Below are 23,859 nucleotides of genomic sequence, written 5' to 3'. Positions count from 1 at the left end.
CAGAGAGGCTAAGTGACTTGCTCAAGGCCACAGAGAAAGTCTGTGACATAACTGGGAATTGAACCCAGGTCTCCCCAGTCCTTAGCTAGGACCCTAACCACTGGCCCATCTGCCTCACATAGAAAGCTGTTTTTAAAATATACCAGTTTAAATGAATTATGAGCAATCACACACAGATTTTTTTCTCCTCTCTACATTATGCAGAATGCAGTGTAATACTCCACCAGGTAATCAATAGGAGAGTCAGATAACATGGAAGTGTTCAGACTTTCTTTTGTTGGCAGAGTGTCAAGAATGCCCAACTGGTCAGTTGAATCAATCCTCTCGTGTTCCAAGGAGACCGCAAGTACTGGAGTAAGTTCAGCTTTTTCTCTGCCAGAAATGCTGTATGCCTGGATGACCTTCACATACTTGGAGGACACTGCCTTTCTGTTATCATTCACTCAACATACCAGTTAGAGCCTGTACCATAAATTCTCTTCAATTGAACCATAACTAAACACTGCTATATAAAATAAATTTGTACCCATTATCCATACCTACAATACACAGGACTTGACCCTGAGACAGCCTTTCAGAAGTTTATCAGTTCTCAGATCTTTAAACCCAACTCTCTACTGGAACTATGGAATAAACAGATCTTCAATTCCCCTTCTTTAGGGATCACCCCTTCCATCCAAATCTCCAACTCTCTCCCCAACACCAGTCCATTTCCCCATTTAATTTATATTAAAAAAGTATCCAGGTTGTATTCCTATAAAGCACCTTAGTGATTTCAAATATCAGACTCTAGACAGTCAAAGCTCTACAGGTCAACATTATCACATTTAACTTGAGGGTAGATTAAAAAAAAGTTAGGTCCTAGGTCCACAGACATTTTGTTCCTGCTTTTCGGTGTGCAGATTCCACAGCTGCATACCGTACACAAACTAGGGATTGAGAAGATACACATTTAGCTGCAAAAATCTCCAGCTTGTATATACACAACTGTGGAATGGGTGTGCACAAAACCAGGCGCGCGCGCACACACACAAAACCCCCACTCCCAGACCTTAGGCCTTACTTTATGATAATCCAGCCTCTAAAGTTTTATCTTTTTCAAAGTTATCAATGCCCTTTTTATAATTACATTTCTCTCTGCATATTAGATTAAAATAGAGGAGGAGGTCCATGGACCATGCATAAAGATACACAGCTACAATTGCAATTGTGTTTGTGCGTGCAAATTGCAAAGGTATGTATTTAACTAGCAATCTGCATTTACAATCAGTCTATGAAATCGGGGACTGAACATACAAGTGTAGGGGCATGCATTCTTGTGCATATACATTAGGCCTCCTTTTTTAAAACTAAGTTCATCCTAAATGTTGTCATGTATTTAATACAGAACCCAGGTTATCTTTTCTTGACATAGGACTGTTTAGGGGAAAACCACTACGAATGCATGAAGAAAGCAGCCAAAGAAAACAAAAGCAATATGGATAGATGGTGAGAAAAAACAGGTGTTGAAAGAAGCATACCCGTATATTGCTTCATCTTCAGGACTAGGTCGAAGAAAGGTTCTTGGGGCTACTTTTGGTTGAGATACTGTGTGTAAAAACCACAAAGTTATCTAACTGGACAAACCAGACAGAAAAGAATGAAAGTTTTTCAGTTACAGGCAGCAGTTACAACAATATCATGTATTCCAGCAAAGAGTGCAGATCTGCAGCCTAAAGCACACGGCACTCTGACTGCAGTGTCCAAAAGTAAAAAGTAACTAAAGAAAATGTCAAGGCAGTAAATTAACTTATGGTTTCAGGCTCATCTCCCAATTATGTAATCCTTGTCAAATGATTTCTTTCCCCCTCCAATTTTCTTTTTGTCAGGAATCTGTTATTCAATCTCTTGCTCCAATTGTCCTCTTTTAAAGGTCTCTCCACAGGCCAGTCAGCCTATTCCAGCCAAGAAGGCTGGATGTGAATTCCCTCTGAGCCAATTTGTGCCAACTGTCAATCAGCTGGGGAAGATATGGATAAGAGATGCCTTCAGACCTTACCTTCCTGGGAGATAACAGAGCCAGGATTTTGTCAGTACAATTGCATAGATTCACTTCCGAGGATAAGAGCACTCAACCTACATTTAACCTTTGTGCTTTATCCTGTCCTCTCTTTTCAATGGAATGAAGACTTGGTTATTTAGTTCTTTATTATAGATAAGAACAATTGCAGGCTACTCTGCACAGGAACTGCCATACCAGATCAGACCTGTGGTCCATCTAGTCTAGCATCCCATCTCTGACAGTGGCTAGTACCAGGTGAGGAAGGTGCAAGAAACCCTGTAGTAGACAATTATGGAATAATCTAGTGAGCCATAGGAAAAGTTTCTTCCTAACTCCCTCCAATTTGCGTTTGGCTTAATTCCTGAAGCATGACAGTTTATACCCTTTGGAATTCCCTTCCCCCCACCACTTCCCTTCCTGCTAGCTAATGGGTTTTGTTTGGAGGGAAAAAACATCTCAAATGAGACATTTGTAGCTCTGACCTGGCGGGTCATCTTTGTACTTTGGTTCTTTGTTTGTGTCGGTGACGATGACAGCAGCAGCTAGATCACTAGTTGATTTAAAAGGCGTGGGCATCGCTCCCATCCTGGACAACCTGTTGGGTGGATCCTCTTTTGTACTTAACAAAAAGAACAGCAAATTGAGAACATTAAAACAAAATTTGGTACACATTAAAAATATCTTCTTTAATAAGAAAAAGAAGAGTAATACTTCCTACTTTGGCTTTTCCTTTAGTTTTTCATTGGAGGAATGAGAGTCGAAATCAGAGTGATGTAATTTTTGGCCATCTTGAGGGGAGCTTGATCGGTTTGACTCAATTTCAGAAATATCTATTGAGAAAATAGTATCTTAAACAGACTTACTGAATTGGTCTTCAATTTCATTGCACATTTATCCGCATCTACTTACTTGCAATAATCTCAAGATACAAAATATGAAATATTTATAAACTATCCCCTCTGGAGAAAAGATGTGTGCGCGCCTGGGACTAGAAAGAGAAGTGACCTGCACCTCTCAGAGCTTTTGTCTCCCACAAAATATTTCAGGAGGGTTTTGTAACATCCAGAAAGAAATTCCAAGGAGCATCAAAAGCAAGTGTTAACTTTTCCCAACTATTATTAACATCCTACAGGTTTGAGCTCTCGCTAGAAAAACGCACCACACAGAGGCCTATCTTTATTGTTATAGAAATAAGAGAATTATAAAATGAAGACGAGATAGTGGTTGCGAAGAACTGAAACCGAATCCTGCATAGTAAAAAAGATTAAATAAAAAGAAAATGGCTTGTCTGTCATTGCCCTCCACAATTCCTTCTTTGAAAGTCCAGAGGGTTCACTGTTAAACAACATGAAACTGAGCTGTTAAATGTTCTTCAGAGAGAAAAACAATTTTCCCTGTAGCTCACAAATTCAAGCCACAACCCATTCTCAGCAGGAAAAGCTCCAAGAAGCTGCACTGAATATTCTCACACCAGAAACACACTTCCTGAATCAATTAACAGCATCATGTTTCCAGTGAGGCACCAGCACCCTTCCCAAAGCAAGAATGTTGGAAGGAGTGGAAGTGTCCTTAGAATGAAATAAAACTGAGCTCATCCCACCATTGTCATGAATTGGGCCTTGCATTAAAATGACTTTCCTTCTAGCCATGGTGAGTTGGGCTTTGCTTTGTTTAGTCAACATTACTCATGAATCAGCTAGAAAGGTCACTGAATGACACAAGGCCTGCTGAGTGACTGAAGGTTCTTCCTACACCAAAGGAAAAGGGTTTGCCGCTTCTTTGTCTTTCTACAAAATAGTTGCAATATAGGTACCAATCAAATATGGTACTTGCATTACCACTATCCTATAAGAAACACTTTATATAAACAGCTTCACTTTCTGTTTATACAGAGAGTAGAACTGACATTACCTTTTGGCCCTAAGACACCTCACCTTCTATTTCTGAGTCACTATCATGCATCGAAGGGATGTTGAGCAGTGTCTGTTTTCTGTCTCTGAGGACTACCAACTGGAGTTTTCCTCGTGATTTCTCAATCAATTTTCGGGCATCAGCTAGTGACATATTCTCTGTCACTGTACCATTAATCTGTACATATAAGGCAGAAGCACTATTATAAGCAAACAGTTAAGAACACAAATGGCAATAAGAAGTCATATCAAAGCTCAAATCTGCACATCCCCTTTCCAGTGAGCAGATGTTCTAATTAGGTTTTCAAATAAGAAAAAACAAAAAAACAAAAAAAAACCTCAGCACAGAAAGAAGCATTGTAATGCATGCTGAAGCTGCATATGTGTCTTTGTTCACAACACACCTTGAGTATTATGTCACCTTCATACAGATTACCATCTTTAGTTGCCAGGCCAGTACTGGTCATTTCTTTTATGAAAATCTGACTTCCGAGTCGGAGACCATACTCTAGAAAAGGAAGGGAAAAAAATCCACAGCCTGTAGTTTGGCAGAATGAGTAAGTGTTTACATCTAATAACTACACAGTGTACACATCAACCACAATCACATGCAACACATCACATTATAGTAAAAGGGAATCAGGCCCCTTAAGAAGCAGAGGTAACATGGTGAGACAAGGACGAAACATCAGTCCTACAATGCCAACAGTCTCACATTTCACTTTTTTAATGACAGGTTTTTGTACCTAATGGGTCAGATTCTCTCCTGTGCCATATTCTGCTAGCGCAGGAGTCTGGGGAGGGCAGTGGGGGTATCTAGGGTGGCATTTATGGTTCCCCGACTCTCAAATGGCAGTGGCTCGTCATGGCACCAACTTAGGATAACTTAGCATAGCCCCTAAGAGACTACAGTATTTGAGGAGTGGAGCCATGGTCCCTCCCCTCCCCAGATACACCCCCTATGTTGGGGGATAGGGAGGGAGTTGGCTCTCTGGCTTTATGCCAGGACAGTCCCATTGCCAGTGGAGTTCTCAACTGGACAGCTGTGGCTAGATTCCAGCGCAGCTCCCACAGCATAGAGAGGCCCAAACCACTGTCTTCTATTTTAAAAAGTAAAATATCTGTTTTGAAAGCAGCCTGTTCTAGAATTGTCAAATTAAGCTATTTTCCCATTTTCAACACCATCACAAACAAAACAGGCTGCTACAGCTCTGAATGGTCATGGTGTTTTTCTACCACCTGTTAGCTACATACAAACTTCTTAAGCAAAGTCATTAAACAGATTCTCTCTACTATCTCTGTGTGCGTTATCTTTACATATGGGAGCATAATTTTTTTTTGGTAAACTCATAATGAAAGTGATCCTGTCATGTGCAAAATTCCTCCCCCCTCCACCAATGCTATTAAGATAGTTGCAGTGGTGTGTTCCAGATTTAGAAGAACAGGTTTGCTCCTATGGAGAGACGATTTACAATATGCCAAGTGCCCCCATGCAGTGGATTTCTATAAATCCCAGGAAGACAGGATTTATAAAGTGAAATCCTGACATAACCCAATCTAAAGTGTAGTTTTGTTCCACAGCATATGTATTTTTGTGACACTATTAAAATCACCCCCCCCCACACACACACACCCGGGCACCCTCCAATGTTTTGCTAAAAGTTTACTTTTTAATTACTCTAATGATGAATGAACTAGTTCTAGTTTGAACCAGAACCTGAGGTGCACCTATCAACCCATTTCACTCAAACTATTCTTTTGGAAACGTCGCCTGCCTTCCACTAAAGCAAATAACCTAAACTAAACCAAACACTAAAAGACAGGATGCAGCACGTTCTCTTTAATCTGTAAGTGCCAGGTATAAATTTAACTTTGGTGTAAATTTAACCATGTTCAGAGTCGTGGATTCCATCAGAACTGGAAGGGTAGTGAGCTCATAGGAGAAAAGAACGAGAGTGCACAGTGACCCAGAGAGACTAGAGCAGTGGATGGTACAGGCAAGGAGGAAGTCCCATGTCCAAGGACAAAGAGTAGATGGCACCCATACACAATGGTAAGGCAGTGGAAGAGGAATGTAGGTAAACAGTTGTATGTAGAGTATTAAAGCCACCCACCCAATAGCCAACAGAAAGAACACCATTTTCCCCTTAAATCTATCCCTTCACCAGAAGCATTTCCCACCTCCCCCCCACAGCTACCTTCATTCGGTTTGATTTTTGTTAGGAGAACACTGATAGGTCTATCCTGGTACTGTTGTCCTGGGTAGTCATGTTGGCGTCGTGGTTCAAGCGAGGGGCTGTGGGAATTCAGTCTGTCTCGACTATGACTCCTTGCTTCCTTGTCGTATCTAGGGTCAGGCTGATGTCTGTAACTGTAATCCCTGGGTGGGCTGTAGTCACCAGCGCCACGTTCATAGCCATCATCCCTGTCAATGCTCCTGCCCCTGCTCCGGTCTCTTCTGCGTTCTCGGTCCAAGCTTCTCTCCCTGTCGATGCTCCTGCCTCTGCTCCGGTCTCTTCTGCGTTCTCGGTCCAAGCTTCTCTCCCTGTCGATGCTCCTGCCACGACTTCCATCCCGGCTGTAGCTGCGTTCCCTGCTGTGGTCTCTGCTGTAGTTGCGCCCTCTATCTTGATCTCTTCGGTAGCTCCTATCAGGGCTGTTTCCCCAGCTTTGGCTGCGACCTCCATGGCCACTATGCCAGCTCCGATCACTATAGCCACTTCGAGCACTCCTGCCATCAAACTCTGCTGGGTCATCCAGTACATCGAAAGCTCTATCATCATGGTCAAGAGAAGGGCTTCTCCTTAGAGCAGTGAGCTGCACTTTCCGTGGTCTTTTCACTACCTGTTTGTATTAAACACAAAACGAAGAAGAAAACCAGCACCTCTCTCAACATCCATTTTAAATCATATTCCAAATACTGAAAATCTCAAATGCTACGTCATAAAAGCAAGAGCCTCTAAGCAGCTTATTGTTCAAGAAGCTTTGTTTTCAAAACACTGTGAAGTGATATGGTTAAAATTCTATGTTGGCTGTTAGAAACATCCCCTTAGTTTCATCCATCTAAACAGAGCAAGAATGTTTTGGTTTTTTTAAATTGCTTTAACGGCATAAGTTGATAAACAAAGTAATTTTTTTAAAAAGCTTCTAAAAACTGTGCTGTGCCCAAGCAAACAATATTCTCTAGTTAAGGAAGGTAAGAAACACGTGCTAAGCCTGTTTAGATGTAAGCTCTTTGGAAAGGGACTGTACATTGTGTGTCTTGTACAGGGCACAGCATGTTGTCTCCATCTTAATAAATAAATAAATAAAAGGCAACAACAGAGATATTAACTGTGGTTGGTCATATGGTTAAGACACTGCACTAAGATTCAGGAGATCTGAACTCATTTCCTGCTCTGCCACAGACAGGCTCCTTGTGTTACACTGGACACGTCACCTAATCCCTCCCCACTTGCTTCAGTTCTCATCTGTAAAACAGGGATAATACTCTCCTCTCCCCACACACAGTTCGGCTTTTTTATTTAAATTGCAAGCTCTTTAAGGCATGGAAGGTTTTACTGTGTGTGTATGAAATAGTGTATACACCTAGCACAGCAGGTACTGATCTTGGTTGGGGTTATAGGTACAACTATAATGCAAATAATTAGTAATTGTTAACTTACAATGGCAGCCACTTTCCCACTTTTTCTTAACTGCTGCACTGCAAAAGAATGGGGAACGTTTTCCATTGGGGTCCCATTAACCATGACTACCCGGTCATTTTCTCTACAAAGGAAGTACATGATGGATTAGAAGGACATCCTCTAATTTTCAAATTGAATTCCACTTTTGTTCTAAACATTCTGTGCATTCACTAATAAAAAACAGAACACAAGCTATTCTTAAACATCCATATTAGTTTATATAAACTGGGAGAGCTTAAATAAGGCCACATGCTGAAGGCTTCTTCCAGTTTTAACAATTCATTGATTGTTGGTGGTTTTTGGTTTAAATGTCTCTATGTGTGATTGATTGATGTGCTGACTCCAGGATCAACAATAACTTACAAGACAAGGTGGGTGAGGTGATATCTTTTATTGGACCTACTTCTGTTGGTGAGAGAGACAAGCTTTTGAGCTACACAGAGCTCTTCTTCAGGTCTAGGATGGGTACTCAGACTGTCACAGCTAAATATAAGGTGGAACAGATTGTTTAGCATAAGCATATATTCCAAGGGACCATTCAAGGTCAAATGGCCCATTAACACCCCTCCAGTTATAGGGGAGAAAGATATGTATGTATGTATGTATGTATGTATGTATGTATGTGTGTGTGTGAGATAGATAGAATAGATAGTTGTAATAAGCCATAAATCCAGTGCGTCTATTCAGTCCATGAATACATGGCTACAAGATTGTAAACAATAACTTACAAAATCTGTTAAGGGTCAATGGGTGCATTCTTTTAAACCATGACACACATTTTAAGAATTTTACCTCCAGCAGAGGTTTCCACAGCCACATTAGAACTACAGCCTTTATTCCACCTGATGCTATGGCCTGAATTGTTATAGTCACAACATTCCACAAATGTTGTCAAGAACTGTTTGCTTACAGTTCTTGGCAAGGTTATTGTACAGTTCTCCTGCCCACTCTGGAAGAAGATTTTTCTGTTGTAAACCAACCGTGCTAGCCAAAAAAAAAAAAATCACACTCTGGACATTAACCCCTAGCTAATCTAGGTGAATATGAGCAACTAGCTAAATTTTACAGGGGAAAATAGATTAATCTCTAGGGGGATGTGAACAACCTTTTTTTCTGTAAAATTTCTCACTACCACAACTCCACAAGTAGGTCGCCCTAGCATAGATAATGCCATTGGCATTTTAACTTCTGTGTTGTCTGACCCTGGTCACAGCAGTTCTAGATGATACAGTCACTAAAACAGAGGGAGTCACTGTTGGCTGGTCTACATTAGCATCCCCACATTCCTACGGCTGGTGGAGCTACACAAGCAGCATAAATAATGGAAAGTTCCAGGAAAACAGATCTAGTGCAGACAATGCCTAAATGAAGACATCATGCAAACATATTATATGTGGAGGCAAATTGCTTAAGATATTATTGTGTTAAGGGCCACCATTATAATGTTGAAAGCTGTCAACAAGAACACTGTGTATGTGAAGAAGGCTGCCATGAGAAGTAATGTCCTGTTAAAGTTTTTTTTTTCTTAAAAACACACAAAGACGACATGCTTATGTATAGAACAATACACTATACCACCATTAAAGTAGATTAACTTGTTTATGAGATAAAGAAAAAAGAGGTATGATTTTAAATGAAAAATATGGACAGTTGACACACAAGTCTACAGAAAGAAACAGCCTGGATCAAGTCGCTGGGGCAGGCTCTCAAATCAAACCTGCACCTTTATCTGCAAAACATTCCAGTCATGGAGGATATAAGGAAGCACACTTACTGAAGTAATCCATCTGCTGGGCCACCTGGGAGGACATCTGAGATAACTATGGACGTTTCGCCATTTTCAAAATGAGGGTTGTCTCTGCCACCGGAAACTGCAATCCCAAACCCTCTTTTTGAATCCTAAAAAAACCCAAACCCACACATACATAAAACAGAACTGAACACGATTCCATTTCAACATGGAGACAGAGATTATGATTAAGCCAACAGACTGTCATCCCAGCAACACTCACTTTAGATAGAAAAATGCGGTTCAGATGAAGCGTTGCACAAACTAGAATGAAAAAACAACCCACAAAGTAACCAATTCGAAGTTTCCATTGTGAAAGTCAAAAACCAAGCAGGCATGTCATCCTGTGACCAATAAAAATTATAAGAGGACTCGCTGTTTCCTGTGCGATCTCTTGTTTTTCCCCCACCAATGCTAACAATTCACACTGAATTAACTGCCGAGTAGAAAGCTGCAGTTGATTAGAATGCTCGAGACCCTGGAGCAGTTTTTCTAACAATTAACAACTGAACATGCAACGCTAGCTAAATTCTAATTACTACTTCATGAAAGGGACTATGCAAAATTGTTGCTAATAAAATAAAGCTACAAACGTGTACTAAGTGTCTGGTGTCACCATCCACCACCCCCAAGCAGTGCATTAATAGATCATGAGGTATCTATGCCAAACCTGCCTCTGAAGAAAGGGTAGGCTGTCATAACATGAGGCTTTTGGAATGCTTGAATGTGAACCAGAAAAGCATATACTGGGGCAATGAAAGAGGAAGCAAGACTTGTATCTAAACCAGACTACCAGTAAATCCTGAATGCAGAGAAGTACAACAAAGTGTGCAGTGTATATACATACACACATGCGTGCGTGCGCGCACACACACACACACACACACACACACACACTCAGAGTGTGTGTGTGTGTACACATACTGATTATTTAGTACAGCTGGAAAGCCAGTAGCATCTGCTATACTTAAAGGAACAATTTAAGTCACATTTCTGTCTGGTTTGTTTAAAGAAAAAATACCTAAAGTTAATTGTTACATCAAAGTTCACTATATAACTGAAACATTAAAGAAAACATTTTTTTCCTCTCTCCATTTTTTCAGTTTAATGTATGTATTTCACAGCCCTTTCTGTGCTAGCCATACTCCCACTGACAGCAGTGGCAAAACTCAGTTCTCTCAGTAGGAGCAGGGGAAGGCCAATAAATACCGTATATTCCGGCGTATAAGGCGACGGGGCGTATAAGACGACCCCCTAATTTTTTCATTAAAAAATTAGTTTTGCCATATACTTGCCGTATAAGACGACCCCCCCCCCTTCTGCGGGGGGAAGTCAGAGGGCTCTGGGCTCCCCGCTGCGGTGGGGAGCCCAGAGCCTTTTAGATCCCAGCCGCGGCCGGGAGTCAGAGGGCTCTGGGCTCCCCGCCGCGGCGGGGAGCCCAGAGCCTTTTACATCCCAGCCGCGGCTAGGATTTAAAAGGCTCTGGGCTCCCCGCCGCAGCGGGCAGCCCAGAGCCCTCTGACTCCCGGCCGCGGCTGGGGTGTAAAAGGCTCTGCGCTGCCTGCTGCGGTGGGGAGCCCAGAGCCTTTTAAATCCTAGCCGCGGCGGGAAGTCAGAGGGCTCTGCGCTGCCCGCTGCGGCGGACAGCACAGAGCCTTTTAAATCCCAGCCGCGGTCGGGAGTTTATACCCGGCGTATAAGACGACCCCCGATTTTTGGGGGTTGTTTTTTAGCCCAAAAACCCGTCTTATACGCCGGAAAATACGGTAGTTTTATGAAGTTGATTGGACTCACTGAGCCTTGGTTGACACTGGCCAGGTTCAGGAGGCCTCCAGCTAAAAACAGCACAGAATTAAGACTTGATCCACTGACAGAGCTAATGGCGCTTGTTATTTCAACAAGCTCTAGACCATTTGGGCAGCAGCCTTAGATGGTATAAACTGACACAACTTGGCCCAATGGGAACAATGTTAACTAAACCATGTTGTGTGTTACAGTATTTTCTATTCCTGTTTTTCCAGTTAAATGTGTACTTTGGTGTGGATATAACAAAGTATAAGTGTACCATGTACCATCAAAGGCACATTGGCTGCACTGCCCATCCCAGTAAACATTACTGTCCTATCCTCAACTATTGCATTTCTTGACTGAATTTAACCATTGTATTTAAGAGTGGGTTTTTGAAGTGGTTTTGCATTTGTAATAATTAGCACAAAATTATTAAACTCTTGCTTTATTCAGGGTACAAGAGGGATGATGCTCTGTGAATGAATTAGGGGTTGTGTTGTGAAGGAGGCTGTTGTCTGTAGGACCTCTGCCTCATTTGAGCACAGCAGGCACTAAATTGTAGGGTAAGTAAGCTGCAACCTTTAGCTGATCCCTGGCCATCCAAATGGCCTGTGGGGGCCAGAGTCAGGCAGGACAGAGAGAGAACATCATCGGAACTGCTCTATTCTGCTCCGGGGCCTGGAATGTCCAGGCAATGCAGAAGTGTGTGGAACCATCCTTGCAATCCCCAAAATGTACAGAAATAAAATTTGTTTTCAAAAGATAGAAATATCTGACATTGCCTTTAATAGAGGAAAAATGAGAGTTGTACATGTTGTACTAGTCCCACATGTAATAGCAGCATATGCATTTGATAATTATGATTAAGACTAAGATTTAGTTATTAGTATTTTTAGTAAAGGTCATGGACAGGTCACAGGCAATAAACAAAAATTCACAGTCATGACCTGTCCGTGACTTTTACTATAAATACCCATGACTAAATCTGTGCTCCTAGGCCCCACTGCTCCAGAGGTGAGGGCTGACTGCCTCTGGAGGCCTGCTGCTCTGAGGCCCCTGGGGACTGCTCTCCTGGCGGCCTTTGGGGCTGCCACCCCAGCCACCCCTGGGGCCACTGCTGTTTGGGCAATCCCCAGGGCCGCCCCTGGGACTGATGCTCGAGCGATCCCCAGGGCTGCTGCTCCGGCTGCCCCCAGGACTGCTGGTGCTTGAGTGCTTCCCAGGGTCAGCTGCATCGGCCACTGCAGCTGCAGAAGTCATGGAGGTCACGGAAAGTCATGGAATCCGTGACTTCCACGACCTCCGTGCCAGAATCGCAGCCTTAATCATGATTACAATATTTTTTACATCAGATTCTACTCTTCAGTATAATGGAATACATTTCCATTGATTTCTCAATGTATTTGCAATGCAGCTCCACATCTGAGATTATGAAGTACTCCTGGTAACCGTATCTGCTAACAGAGTTATCCTGTTTTTGTATTATGTTAGTCAATTACATATTTATCTATATTGCATTTTGACCATCACTGCTCAAAACTGAACAGTAATAAAGATTGAATTTTAATGGAGTCTTAACCAAGTTTCAGCTCCAAATAGGTTAATAAAAATTGTAGTAGCACATGCTTAAAATAAAAGCAGCAATAGAGCATTTGAAAACTAAAAATATAAACACAAGCTCTCACCTTTTGTAAGGTCACAGTGTACTGTTCCCATATCAGCTCTTCCATGCCTGCGGCCTGTTACACAAAAACCAAAAAGCAATTAACCAACAAGCAACATAAACAAATAACTACCCCAAAATAAAATCTGGAAGATCCCATTTCAGAAACTGTTGAAACAACTATTTTAAGTATTCGATGGAGTCGGCTACAGAACACATTTGTTTTTATGTCAAATGACAATGAGACTAACCAAAAAAAATTGGAGAGGGAATGTATATTAGAATTTAGCAGGATATACACACACACATATACATATATATATATATACACATACACACACATATACATATATATATATACATACACACACATATACATATATATATATATACACACACACACACTCATAGATTGTAGGGCTAGAAGGGACCTCGAGAGGTCATTGAGTCCAGTCCCCTGCCCTCACGGCAGGACCAAATACTGTCTAGACCATCCCCGATAGACATTTATCTAACCTACTCTTAAATATCTCCAGAGATGGAGATTCCGCAACCTCCCTAGGTAGTTTATTCCAGTGTTTAACCACCTTGACAGTTAGGAACTTTTTCCTAATGTCCAACCTAAACCTCCCTTGCTGCAATTTAAGCCCATTCCTTCTTGTTCTATCCTTAGGCCTTGTCTACACTACAGGACTATTTCGAATCTACTTAATTCGAATTTGTGGATTCGACCTTATGAAGTCGAATTTGTGTATCCATACTAAATACACTAATTCGAACTTCTGAGTCCACATTCACGGGGCCGGCGTCGACTTTCGAAGCGGTGCACTGTGGGAAGCTATCCCACAGTTCCCGCAGTCCCCGCTGCCCATTTGAATTCTGGGATTTCCCCCCAATGCATGCTGGGGGAAAAAATGTGTCGAGGGTGGTTTTGGGTAACTGTCGTCATTGAACCGTCAATCACGCCCTCACTCCCTCCCTCCCTGAAAGCGCCTGCGGGCAATCTGTTCGTGCACTTTTCTGGTCAGTGACAGCGTGGACGCCACAGCACTGCAAGCATGGAGCCCGCTGCGATCCTCGCCGTTTTCTCCTCCTCGCACTTTATCGTCCACCTCTTCCACATTCAGCTGCTGAGAAATTGGGCTACTTTTCAATGGTTCTGCAAGCACTGGGGGACCATAGGGGACGTTTTACCAACATGAACGTTGGATGGCCGGGCAAGGTTCCTGATGCATGTGTTCTCAGGAACTGTGGGCTGCTCAGACGCCTGCTGGAAGGTAGTTTCTTCCCGTACCACGAAATAACTGTTGTGGATGTGCATTTGCCTATAGTGATCCTCGGTGACCCAGCCTGCCCGCTAATGCACTTGCTCATGAAGCCCTATACAGGCGCCTGGGACAGCGACAAGGAACTCTTCAAATACCAGCGAGCAGCGAGACCTGTGACTGTTCAGTTTCTTTACAGAGAAGCTGAACCTGCCCCTGTTTCTTTACCCAGTTACTGTTGACTCTCCTCTTCGGTTAAATACCCCGTTCTCCCCGTTTCCTCCACTTCCAAGACACGTGTAAAAATAAAATACATGTCACACTGTTACTGAGGAGAGGTTTCTTTATTCATGACTTTTCGTTAAAGGGTCGAAACTGGAACGCAGACTGCGGTGGGTAGGGTGTGCGCTGATGTAAAGACCGCCTCTAAACTTAAGGAATGACAGGCTCCAGCTCCTACAGCGGTCCGCATTGCCGAACTGCTTGTTTCAACGGAGCCTGCCATCCCTCCTTTTTGGGATTCTGTGTGCGGGCGGCTATGTGGCCTTGTGGCGGAGGAGGACGGATACAGATTCCTCTGCTGCGTGACTCAGCGGTCCACAACAAGGACCGCTGTATAAGATCTGTACCCGACCTCCCCCCGCTAAAAAGTCACATCCCCACCGCCCACACAGAACCTGGAAACCACCTCCCATACCGACCACGGTGCCTGCTGACTGCACTGTGTGTGTTACCCGCTGCTGATCCGGCCCCCGTGTCTGTACCCTGCGAAAGGTGCCTGTCCTATGCAATTAGCAACGCACTTCCCCACGCACCCCATTCAAACACAGTCTTCAGTGAGGAAACATGACGGAAACAGTACTTAACAGCAAAGTATTTTTATTACTTAAGTACACAGTTATGGGATGGGACTGGGATTGGGACTTGTTTGAGTCCGGAAGGGAAGGACTTATGCAAACGTAGGGTATGAGAGCTTTTGGTTACTTGAGCACTCTGCTGGGGTGCAGTGACAGTATTCACGGCCCAGGGCGGGCATCCTCCTGGTTATTTAGGGTGAGGGGGGTATGTGACTTTGTGGCGGGGGAGGGCGGTTGCAGAGATACTGCCGGGGGCTCTGTCCTGCAGCGGACCTGCAGAACATACACAAGTCGCCGGAGCGTGTCCGTTTGCTCCCTCAGTAGTACAAGCATTGCTTGAGTCGCCTGCTTGTGTTCCTCACGCCACCTCTCCTCCCATTCGCTGTGTGAGCGCTGGTACAGAGAGACTTTCTCCCTCCACTGCCTCTGCTGGTCCGCCTCGGCTAGGTAGCAGCCCACACATTCATCGAAAATCGTGTCCCTTGTCTTTTTCTTTCGCCGCCTAATCTTCGCCAGCCTCTGCGAGGTGGATGCTGTGGAAGGTCTGGAGACAGTGGAAGCTGTGAGATGGGAAACAGTTAGTTAATTCCTTGCAATGATACTTTTTTGCGAACAATTAACTGAGTCTAGGCTGTCTCTGTGAATTTTTTGTTGAGACCCCTGTGCCTGCTGTTGCACAAATCATTTGCGCGGTGGATTCTGGGTAAATGTCGCCAGTCATTCCTTCCTCCGGGAAAGCAAGGGCAGACAATCATTTCGATCACGTTTTCCATGAAATGCCCTGGCACACGCCATAGCGTGGCAACAATGGACCCTATTTTGCCTTTTGTGTATGTCACCGTATGTGTACTGTATGCCGCTGATAGAGGCGGACCAGCAGCGCTACACAGCAGCATGCTTATGCTTTTGCATGACAGCAGCAATGGTTACCAGGCATACTGCACCGTCTACCATACCATGAACTGGTAAGAAGACGGTAATAAGATGGTCATGGTTACCTGTCCTTTTGCACTGCGCCATTTGGTGCTGTCATAAGTGCCCCTGGTCGATCAGCCAGGGGCGCAAAAGCAAAATTTGGGAATGACTCCCCGAGTCAATCCCTCCTTTTTGGGTATCTAAAAATAGAATCAGTCCTGCCTAGATTATGTGCAAGTGTACTAGAGAACCACTGTATCATACAACCAGAGACCACAGCTGCTCTCTGTCCAATCCTGCATAAATTTTGAGCTGAACGCTATTCACAGGGTGTGCTCCTGAAACAACCCCAGCTGTTCATTCCGTTCTTCCCCCAGCCTTCCTGGGTTCCAATACCATTGTCCCCCACTTGTGTGATGAAGTAATATAGAATGCATGAATAAGACACAGGTAGTCGTTTGTGAGAAATGAGTGGAAGGAAGCCTCCAGCTGCAATGATAGTCCAGAGATGACATTAAGGGGTGTGGAGGAGGGAGCCACTCATCCCTCTGCTAGTCCAGGGGCAATTGAATCTTTTCTTTACAATGAAGGGTGGGGGCTGATGGATCTCAGCCCCCTGTTGCAATGATGAGGACGGTTACCAGCCATACTGCACCATCTACCATGAAAAATTAGCAACAGGCGGCCTTGACCGACCGGTCCCAAGCAAGTTGGTACGGTTGTCATGGTTACCAGCCCTTTTGCACTGCCCCATGTGCCAATAGGCTGATGATGAGGATGGATTTCCATCGTTTTGTACCATCAGCCATCCATAGCGTGGGGGGAGCAAGGATGTTGGTGTTGAGTGCTGCACCATCGCGTCTATCTGCAGCATTCAGTACAGATACGGTGACATGTAAAAGAGTCAACAGAGGATTGTTTTCCCTTTAACTTCTGGGGGTCGGGGGGGTGCGTAAATTGCCGAGCTATGCCCCGACCCACCGCGGACACTGTGTTTGACCCTAGAAGCATTTGGAGATCAGCCAAGAATGCAAATGCTTTTCGGAGACAGCAGGAACTGTGGGATACCTTGCGTCCTCGTTCCCCCCTCCCTCCATGAGCGTCCATTTGATTCTTTGGCTTTCCGTTACGCTCGTCACGCAGCTGCGTGCTGAGTCTGTGCTATGCCGTCTGTCCGTTTATTTATTAAAAATACTTTGGACCAGGCGTAACGTAACATTTCTTCCCCTACTTAGATGCAGGAGTCTCCGAGCGAGATCACCGTGAGGACAGGCACTGAAGGAGATAGAGAGCGCATGCTGCGTGAAATCTAGCACGAACCACGGACCTATGCAGCCGTGCTCTGGGAGGCAGTGCTCCCTGAATACCGCATGAAAGCCTCGCGCGGAAAAGTGTGCTATCACGGAGCACCCAATAAGGCAGCTCTCCCCAGGAACCTCCTGCTGATGCTTATCGATTAATGGCAGGAGAGCTTCGTGGCGTTCTCCCAGGAGGATTTCTGTTCTATCACCATATATACAGAGACCTCCTTTTCACACACTTCAGATTCCTGTTATATTAAGAATAAAAGTTAACATGGTTAAAGCACTTACCGACTGCTCCTACCCCTGATTCAGGATCCGGGTTCCTGGCCGGGGAGGGTTGGTAGGGGATCTCCGTGAGGGTGATGAAGAGATCCTGGCTGTCGGGGAAACCAGCGTTGTAAGCGCTGTCGCCTGCCTCGTCCTCCACAAACCCTTCCTCATCTTCCCCGTCCGTGAACATCGTCGAGGAACTGTCCGTCGACACTGTCCCATCATCAGAGTCCATGGTCACTGGTGGGGCAGTGGTGGCAGGCTCCGTAGCGTCCGTTGGCCGCTTTGATTTTTTGGTAGCCTTGTCTGGGGTCCTTGATTTTCACGCGGTGCTGCGTTGCATGACGGCTGTATCCTCAGTCTGTATCATGGCTTTGGAGACCTTCTCGTAGGTCTTTGCATTCCGTTCGTTGGAGCGCAGCTCCAAAAGCACAGACTCCTCGCCCCACACACCGATCAGATCCAAGAGTTCCCGGTCAGTCTATGCCGGGTCCCTCTTTCTATTCAGAGATTACATGAACTCCTCTGCTGGAGAGCTCTGCATTGCTGCCGGTGCTGCGGAGCTCGCCCCGATGTGCAACCAGAACGTCAGATTCAAACCGCCCAGACAGGAAAATGAATTCAAATTTTCGCGGGTCATTTCCTGTGTGGCTGGGCAGAGAATCCAAGCTCGGGCTGCTGTCCAGAGCGTCAACAGAGTGGTGCAGTGTGGGATAGCTCCCGGAGCTACTAAGTTCGATTTCCATCCACACCTAGCCTAATTCGAACTAGCCATGTCGAATTTAGCGTTACTCCACCTGCCGGGGTGGAGTACCAAATTCGAACTAAAGAGCCCTCTAGTTCGAATTAAATGGCTTTCTGGTGTGGACGGTTGAGCGGTTAGTTCGAATTAACGCTGCTAAATTCGAATTAAAGTCCTAGTGTAGACCAGGCCTTAGAGGCAAAGATGAATAAGTTTTCTCCCTCCTCCTTATGACACCCTTTTAGATACCTGAAAACTGCTATCATGTCCCCTCTCAGTCTTCTCTTTTTCACACTAAACAAACCCAGTTCTTTTAGCCTTCCTTCATAGGTTATGTTCTCTAGACATTTAATCATTCTTGTTGCGCTTCTCTGGACCCTCTCCAATTTCTCCACATCTTTCTTGAAATGCGGTGCCCAGAACTGGACACAATACTCCAGCTGAGGCCTAACCAGCGCAGAGTAGAGCGGAAGAATGACTTCTCATGTTTTGCTCACAGCACACCTGTTAATGCTTCCCAGAATCATGTTTGCTTTTTTTTGCAACAGCATCACACTGTTGACTCATAATTAGCTTGTGGTCCACTATAAACCTTAGATCCCTTTCTGCCGTACTCCTTCCTAGACAGTCTCTTCCCATTCTGTATGTGTGAAATTGATTGTTCCTCCCTAAGTGGAGCACTTTGCATTTGTCTTTACTAAACTTCATCCTGTTTACCTCAGACCATTTCTCCAATTCGTCCAGATCATTTTGAATTATGACCCTATCCTCCAAAGCAGTTGCAATCCCTCCCAGTTTGGCATCATCTGCCAACTTAATAAGCTTACTTTCTATGCCAATATCTAAGTCATTGATGAAGATATTGAACAGAGCTGGTCTCAAAACAGACCCCTGCAGAACCCCACTTGTTATACCTTTCCAGCAGGATTGGGAACCATTAATAACTACTCTCTGAGTGCGGTTATCCAGCCAGTTATGCACCCACCTTATATTGTATTTGCCTAGTTTATTGATAATATCATCATGGGAGACCGTATCAAATGCCTTACTAAAGTCTAGGTATACTACATCCATCGCTTCTCCCTTATCCACAAGACTCGTTATCCTATCAAAGAAAGCTATCAGATTGGTTTGACATGATTTGTTCTTTAGAAATACATGCTGGCTATTCCCTATCACCACCTTCCAAGTGTTTGCAGATGATTTCCTTAATTACTTGCTCCATTATCTTCCCTGGCACAGAAGTGAAACTAACTGGTCTGTAGTTTCCTGGGTTGTTTTTATTTCCCTTTTTATAGACGGGCACCATATTTGCCCTTTTCCAGTCTTCTGGAATCTCTCCCGTCTCCCATGTGCACCCGGATATGTATGTACATACACTCTGGTAACACCTTGTGCAGTGAACATTCCCTGGGCCAATACAAAATAAATCATAACATATTGCCATTAACTGTCTGGATTCTGAAAATGGACAAAATATTGCAAATTCAAGACCAAGGGCAATTTAGAATACATTCCTAATCAATGACTGGAAATCTGACCTTTGAATTCTACATCATAGTTAATAAGATTCCAGTGCTAAAAAGGAGTATTTACAAGTGGAAACCCCCTCCCTGAGACGCTAATTTAGCAGCAATACGTTTTAGGAAGGAAAAAAAAGCATCTAAACTTAAGAAAATAAGAAAAACTCAGAACTGATGTTAGGGAGCCAGGGTAACAGATTTGGCTGGATTACATCTCCCACAATGCACCACGGTCTCCCTTCTTGCTGAGACGCTGTGGTTCATCACAGGAATCACATGGCTGCTGCGCAAAGAGGAGATGTAATCTCTGGCCCACAGAGAAAAATGAGAGCATGAGGTACCCGAACTACCAATCCCATTGGGCACCAAAGTTGCATTTCTGAATGGAAATTTTCTGTTTATGAACAAAAAAGATGTTCACTTCAGTTTTTCAACTGAAAGTAGACACGTTTCATGGAAAGCAAAAATTCTGTTACACAAAAACCCAGTTTTCCATAGAAAAATAGTTTAAATAGAACTTTGACCAGCTTTAACAACTAATCGAGAAAGGGGTAGAAATGAAGGAAGGAAGGAAGTACGTAAGTGTAGTGTTTTTAGAAGTACAGTTAACTACAATAAGTCCACCTCTATTAGACGATCCCCATCTTAACTAACTATTTTGAAGTGTACCCAATGTTTCCAGTACAGTTGTTTTATTGCAGCAGCAGACCATTAAGCACACAGTTGTTTCTGTTCTCTTGGATGGTCAAAGACCCCATGAAGTGTCACAGGAAAAGAATCCACACAGCCGATTCTGGGTACATCTGAAGGGTACTAGGTGGTCATGTTTTGCTATGAGGTCACTGGATGAAAAAAAGCTTATAGTCCCTGCTCCAAACATTATTTAAGGAACACCCAAAATATTCTCCATGCTTATCAAACAGTTTATAACACAGAAATACATCTTAGCATACACCAATACAAGCATATTTATATTAATAATGCACCAATACTGTCTCTCTAAAAATGGATAGATAATCTAAGTTTTCTAATTCAGAAGTTAGCAGATCCTACAAATCAAGATCTAGAACTACAACTAGCAAAAATACACTATAAAAGTCAAAGCAGAGGTTTTATGGAGAGGAGCTAGTGTTAAAACCTATAGAACTATTTTTAAACATCTGTCTTCTCATCTAGCCTAGTGACAGAGAGACAGTGACAGAGACAGACAGAGAAAGAGTTACAGAGTTAAAATCATTACTATTAAAGCATTCTTGCCCTGGGTTGAGTAGATTAACCTACTTGCTGAAACACATGGTCAGTGAAATCATCATCTGTCAAATAATGGTGCTTCCAGCTATTCCTGTGTCACCAGCTGGCCAGTATCACTAGACAGTTAAATTGCTGCTGCTAGTTGCTACTTTGTTGTCTCTCTCTACCTTATTCCAACATGTGGGAGAATCCTGTACAGAAAAAAACCCTTGGGAACTGACACATCTTCTGCTCTGCTTTTCTAGTTTGTTTGTTTTTTAAACTATATGCAGTACTGGCTTGGGGGCAGGGGATCTCAGCTGTCATTTCTATCTAGCAGTTTCCCTTGAAAAGAGCCTTAAAAATGTGAGCAGATATCAAGTGATCTCTAAATTTGGAAGGACAAGCAGCTGGGCTCAATTTCTGCAGCAACAGGCTGTGGGCTAGCAGTGGTAAAATTTGAAAGGACTCCTCCCACCAAAGAGCCAAAACATTTTTAGTGTAAAATGAGTCAGTCAGTTAAATTTGGTGTATATTCCAAATAGTCTTACTGCCCCGTCCCTTAAGATTCTGAGGCCGGCCCTGGGCATATGAAGGTGTCCGGTGATGGAGAGGAAAGGAATAGACTGGCCAAGGTCAGAGGAAGCAAGCTGACCTAGGGAGAAGGCTCCATGTTTCAAAACACAAGCCATGCGTTACAACACAAGGACACTGAACGTACCCTGAGCCAAGCCCAAAGAATATTCTAGAGTGATGAGGAAACGGAGGCAGGGAAATGCATGTAGGGTTTATGATTACTATTATTATTTTTCACAGATCTGTACATGTCTCGTGATTAAATAAAAAGCAATTCTGTGGTAGATTTCTGGGCAAAGTGTCTGTTGTGTTATATGCTATACCCACCATGTGGCCCCTTGAAGTTGTAAACTTTGGGAAGAGTTCTGGGAGAAGGTGTGTAAAGATACAGCAGTATTCGGAGGGGCTAGCACTGGTTCCGGGGTCTGGGCTGGAGACCACATGGTCACAGCTGTCAGGACAGGGTGCTAGACAGGATCTACACCTTGAGACTGTGCCTGGACTTTGTTCAGACTCTGGAGGCTGAACACCCAGCAGCAAAGTCTCTTCACAGCTATCTGGTAGACTGCCAGCAGCGGAGCCTGAGCAGATCAGTGTCAATGGACGAGGACAGTCATGCTTAGAAATGTGTTAGCTGGTCGTGAAAACAAATTAGGGAAAGAAAAATCTATTACCAAGACAGGAGAACTAGTTCTTGACATACTGATAAAATTACACAAGCTATATAATGCACAGTATTGAATGGTCACCTTGGTAGTCTATCAGACCCTGAAAACATCTGCATTGCCCTAAATCTCCAACTAATAATCTCTTGAACATTATAAAATGTACTGCTGCTTGCCAGTGCTGAGATGCTAACCAATACTGACAGATTAATGGAAAGAAGGAGAATGAGAGGGATGGAAAGACTACGAATGTTATAAATCACCAGCTGAGGAGCTCTGACAGTATCAGAACGAGGATTTAACCCTCTATCACAGGAACAAAATTCCTGCTTTGTTAGAAATCATTATCCTAAGGCAGAAGATGGGTCTCTACTCTAAATGCACCAAGAGAAAAACACCTTTTATCCTTGAGACTTTTTCATGTCATTGGCTAGCTGGAAAGAAATGCAAAGGGAGACTATGGTATTTGTTTCTTTTAAAAAGTCTCACAGGAACACAATGGTTACTGAATTACCCACACACAGAGAAAGAACTACTGAAAAGAGGCACAAGCAAAAGAAATGAATCCTATTTATCTATCAAATTACTAAAAGTAACTATTTGGCGAGTTTACTCAAGTTTTCCTTCAACTAGAACTGTAGTGTTTTCTATATAAATGAAACTTACTGTAATTAGCCAGTATGAGTTCAGTAGTGACTTCAGCCAATACAATACTTCTGATTAAAATATCACTATCAGGATTTGTTTAAATATTCCTGGTGCTCAGATACCAAGGTGACAGATGCCTTATTAATAGCTAGAATAGATAGATCAGTAGCCCCTTGATTACAAAACTATTCAGGGGTGGAAATTTTGAATGACCGTTTGCTAGAATAAAAATTACACTGTGTACAGAACACACAACCCTCGTGGATAATTATCACAAATTTATACAATTTCTTATTACTGAGTTACCAAACACACACTTAAACAAACAAACAAAACCCAATACCTGGTGTGAAAGTGTAGGGAGGGCTTATAACAAGATATAATGTAAAAACAACTCACGTGCCCTTTTAAAATCGTCAACTTTTTCACTGCACGTGCCCACATTCTCTGTAGAGCTTGAGCTGTCTTCATTGTTGCAGGGTATATAATCTGTTAGGGGACTCTGTGCATCCCAGTCTTTTCATCAGTTTCCACCACTCAACAATGTTATGTAATTCTAATACAATAGTGGCCTACATACTCAACAAATCCTGCTGTCATTTCACACAGTAACACATCAAACCACAAAGAAGAAAAATCTAATACCTAAACAAACTCCACTTATGAGACACAAAAACCAATCTTAATTAAAGACAATTTTTAATGTCTCAACACAGATTAATATGCAGGTTTTTTTAATTCTAAATAGTTAATACTTATATTTTTCCTATAAGTATACCTGAAACTTTAAGACAAGATGTGGATTTGTGGTTATTTAAAAAGTCAGACTATGCTAGTAATATTTTATATTAATAACCTGTGACTAGAATAAATCTTAAAGCTGAACCCTAGGCCCCAATCCTTCAAATTCTTATGGACCTGACTAACTTTATACAAATGAGTAATATGAGTAATCCCACTGAACTCAAGTGATTACTCATGTATGTA

The 23,859-nt window shown here is 43.2% G+C and overlaps 1 protein-coding gene and 1 long non-coding RNA gene across 7 annotated transcripts in view; one reads left to right on the top strand and one right to left on the bottom strand.

The window, feature by feature from the left end:
- TJP2 (tight junction protein 2) overlaps positions 1–23,859 on the bottom strand; it is a 90,986-nt gene that overhangs the window by 14,101 nt on the left and 53,026 nt on the right. For 5 of the 6 annotated variants that reach the window (XM_045021315.1, XM_045021314.1, XM_045021312.1 and 2 more), the window contains 9 exons: positions 12,900–12,953; positions 9,412–9,536; positions 7,617–7,719; positions 6,150–6,795; positions 4,356–4,459; positions 3,976–4,129; positions 2,760–2,871; positions 2,524–2,660; positions 1,521–1,587 (listed from right to left, as the gene is read on the bottom strand). In XM_045021315.1, the coding sequence (XP_044877250.1) occupies positions 1,521–1,587; positions 2,524–2,660; positions 2,760–2,871; positions 3,976–4,129; positions 4,356–4,459; positions 6,150–6,795; positions 7,617–7,719; positions 9,412–9,536; positions 12,900–12,944 (1,493 nt within the window). In that variant the 5' untranslated portion in view covers positions 12,945–12,953. Of the gene's footprint in view, positions 1–1,520; positions 1,588–2,523; positions 2,661–2,759; positions 2,872–3,975; positions 4,130–4,355; positions 4,460–6,149; positions 6,796–7,616; positions 7,720–9,411; positions 9,537–9,649; positions 9,843–12,899; positions 12,954–23,859 lie in introns of those variants that run through there. The other variant, XM_045021316.1, reaches the window with a different exon arrangement.
- LOC123372826 overlaps positions 5,863–23,859 on the top strand; it is a 45,551-nt gene continuing 27,554 nt past the window's right edge. Inside the window, exon 1 of the long non-coding RNA XR_006580468.1 lies at positions 5,863–6,004. This is a non-coding gene — a long non-coding RNA (uncharacterized LOC123372826). The remainder of the gene's footprint in view (positions 6,005–23,859) is intronic.

The sequence above is a fragment of the Mauremys mutica genome, chromosome 6 (genome assembly GCF_020497125.1).
Source record: "Mauremys mutica isolate MM-2020 ecotype Southern chromosome 6, ASM2049712v1, whole genome shotgun sequence".
NCBI lineage: Eukaryota > Metazoa > Chordata > Testudines > Geoemydidae > Mauremys > Mauremys mutica.
Note: the sequence above shows the minus strand (reverse complement) of the source record. Positions and strands in the feature narration are given on the sequence as shown.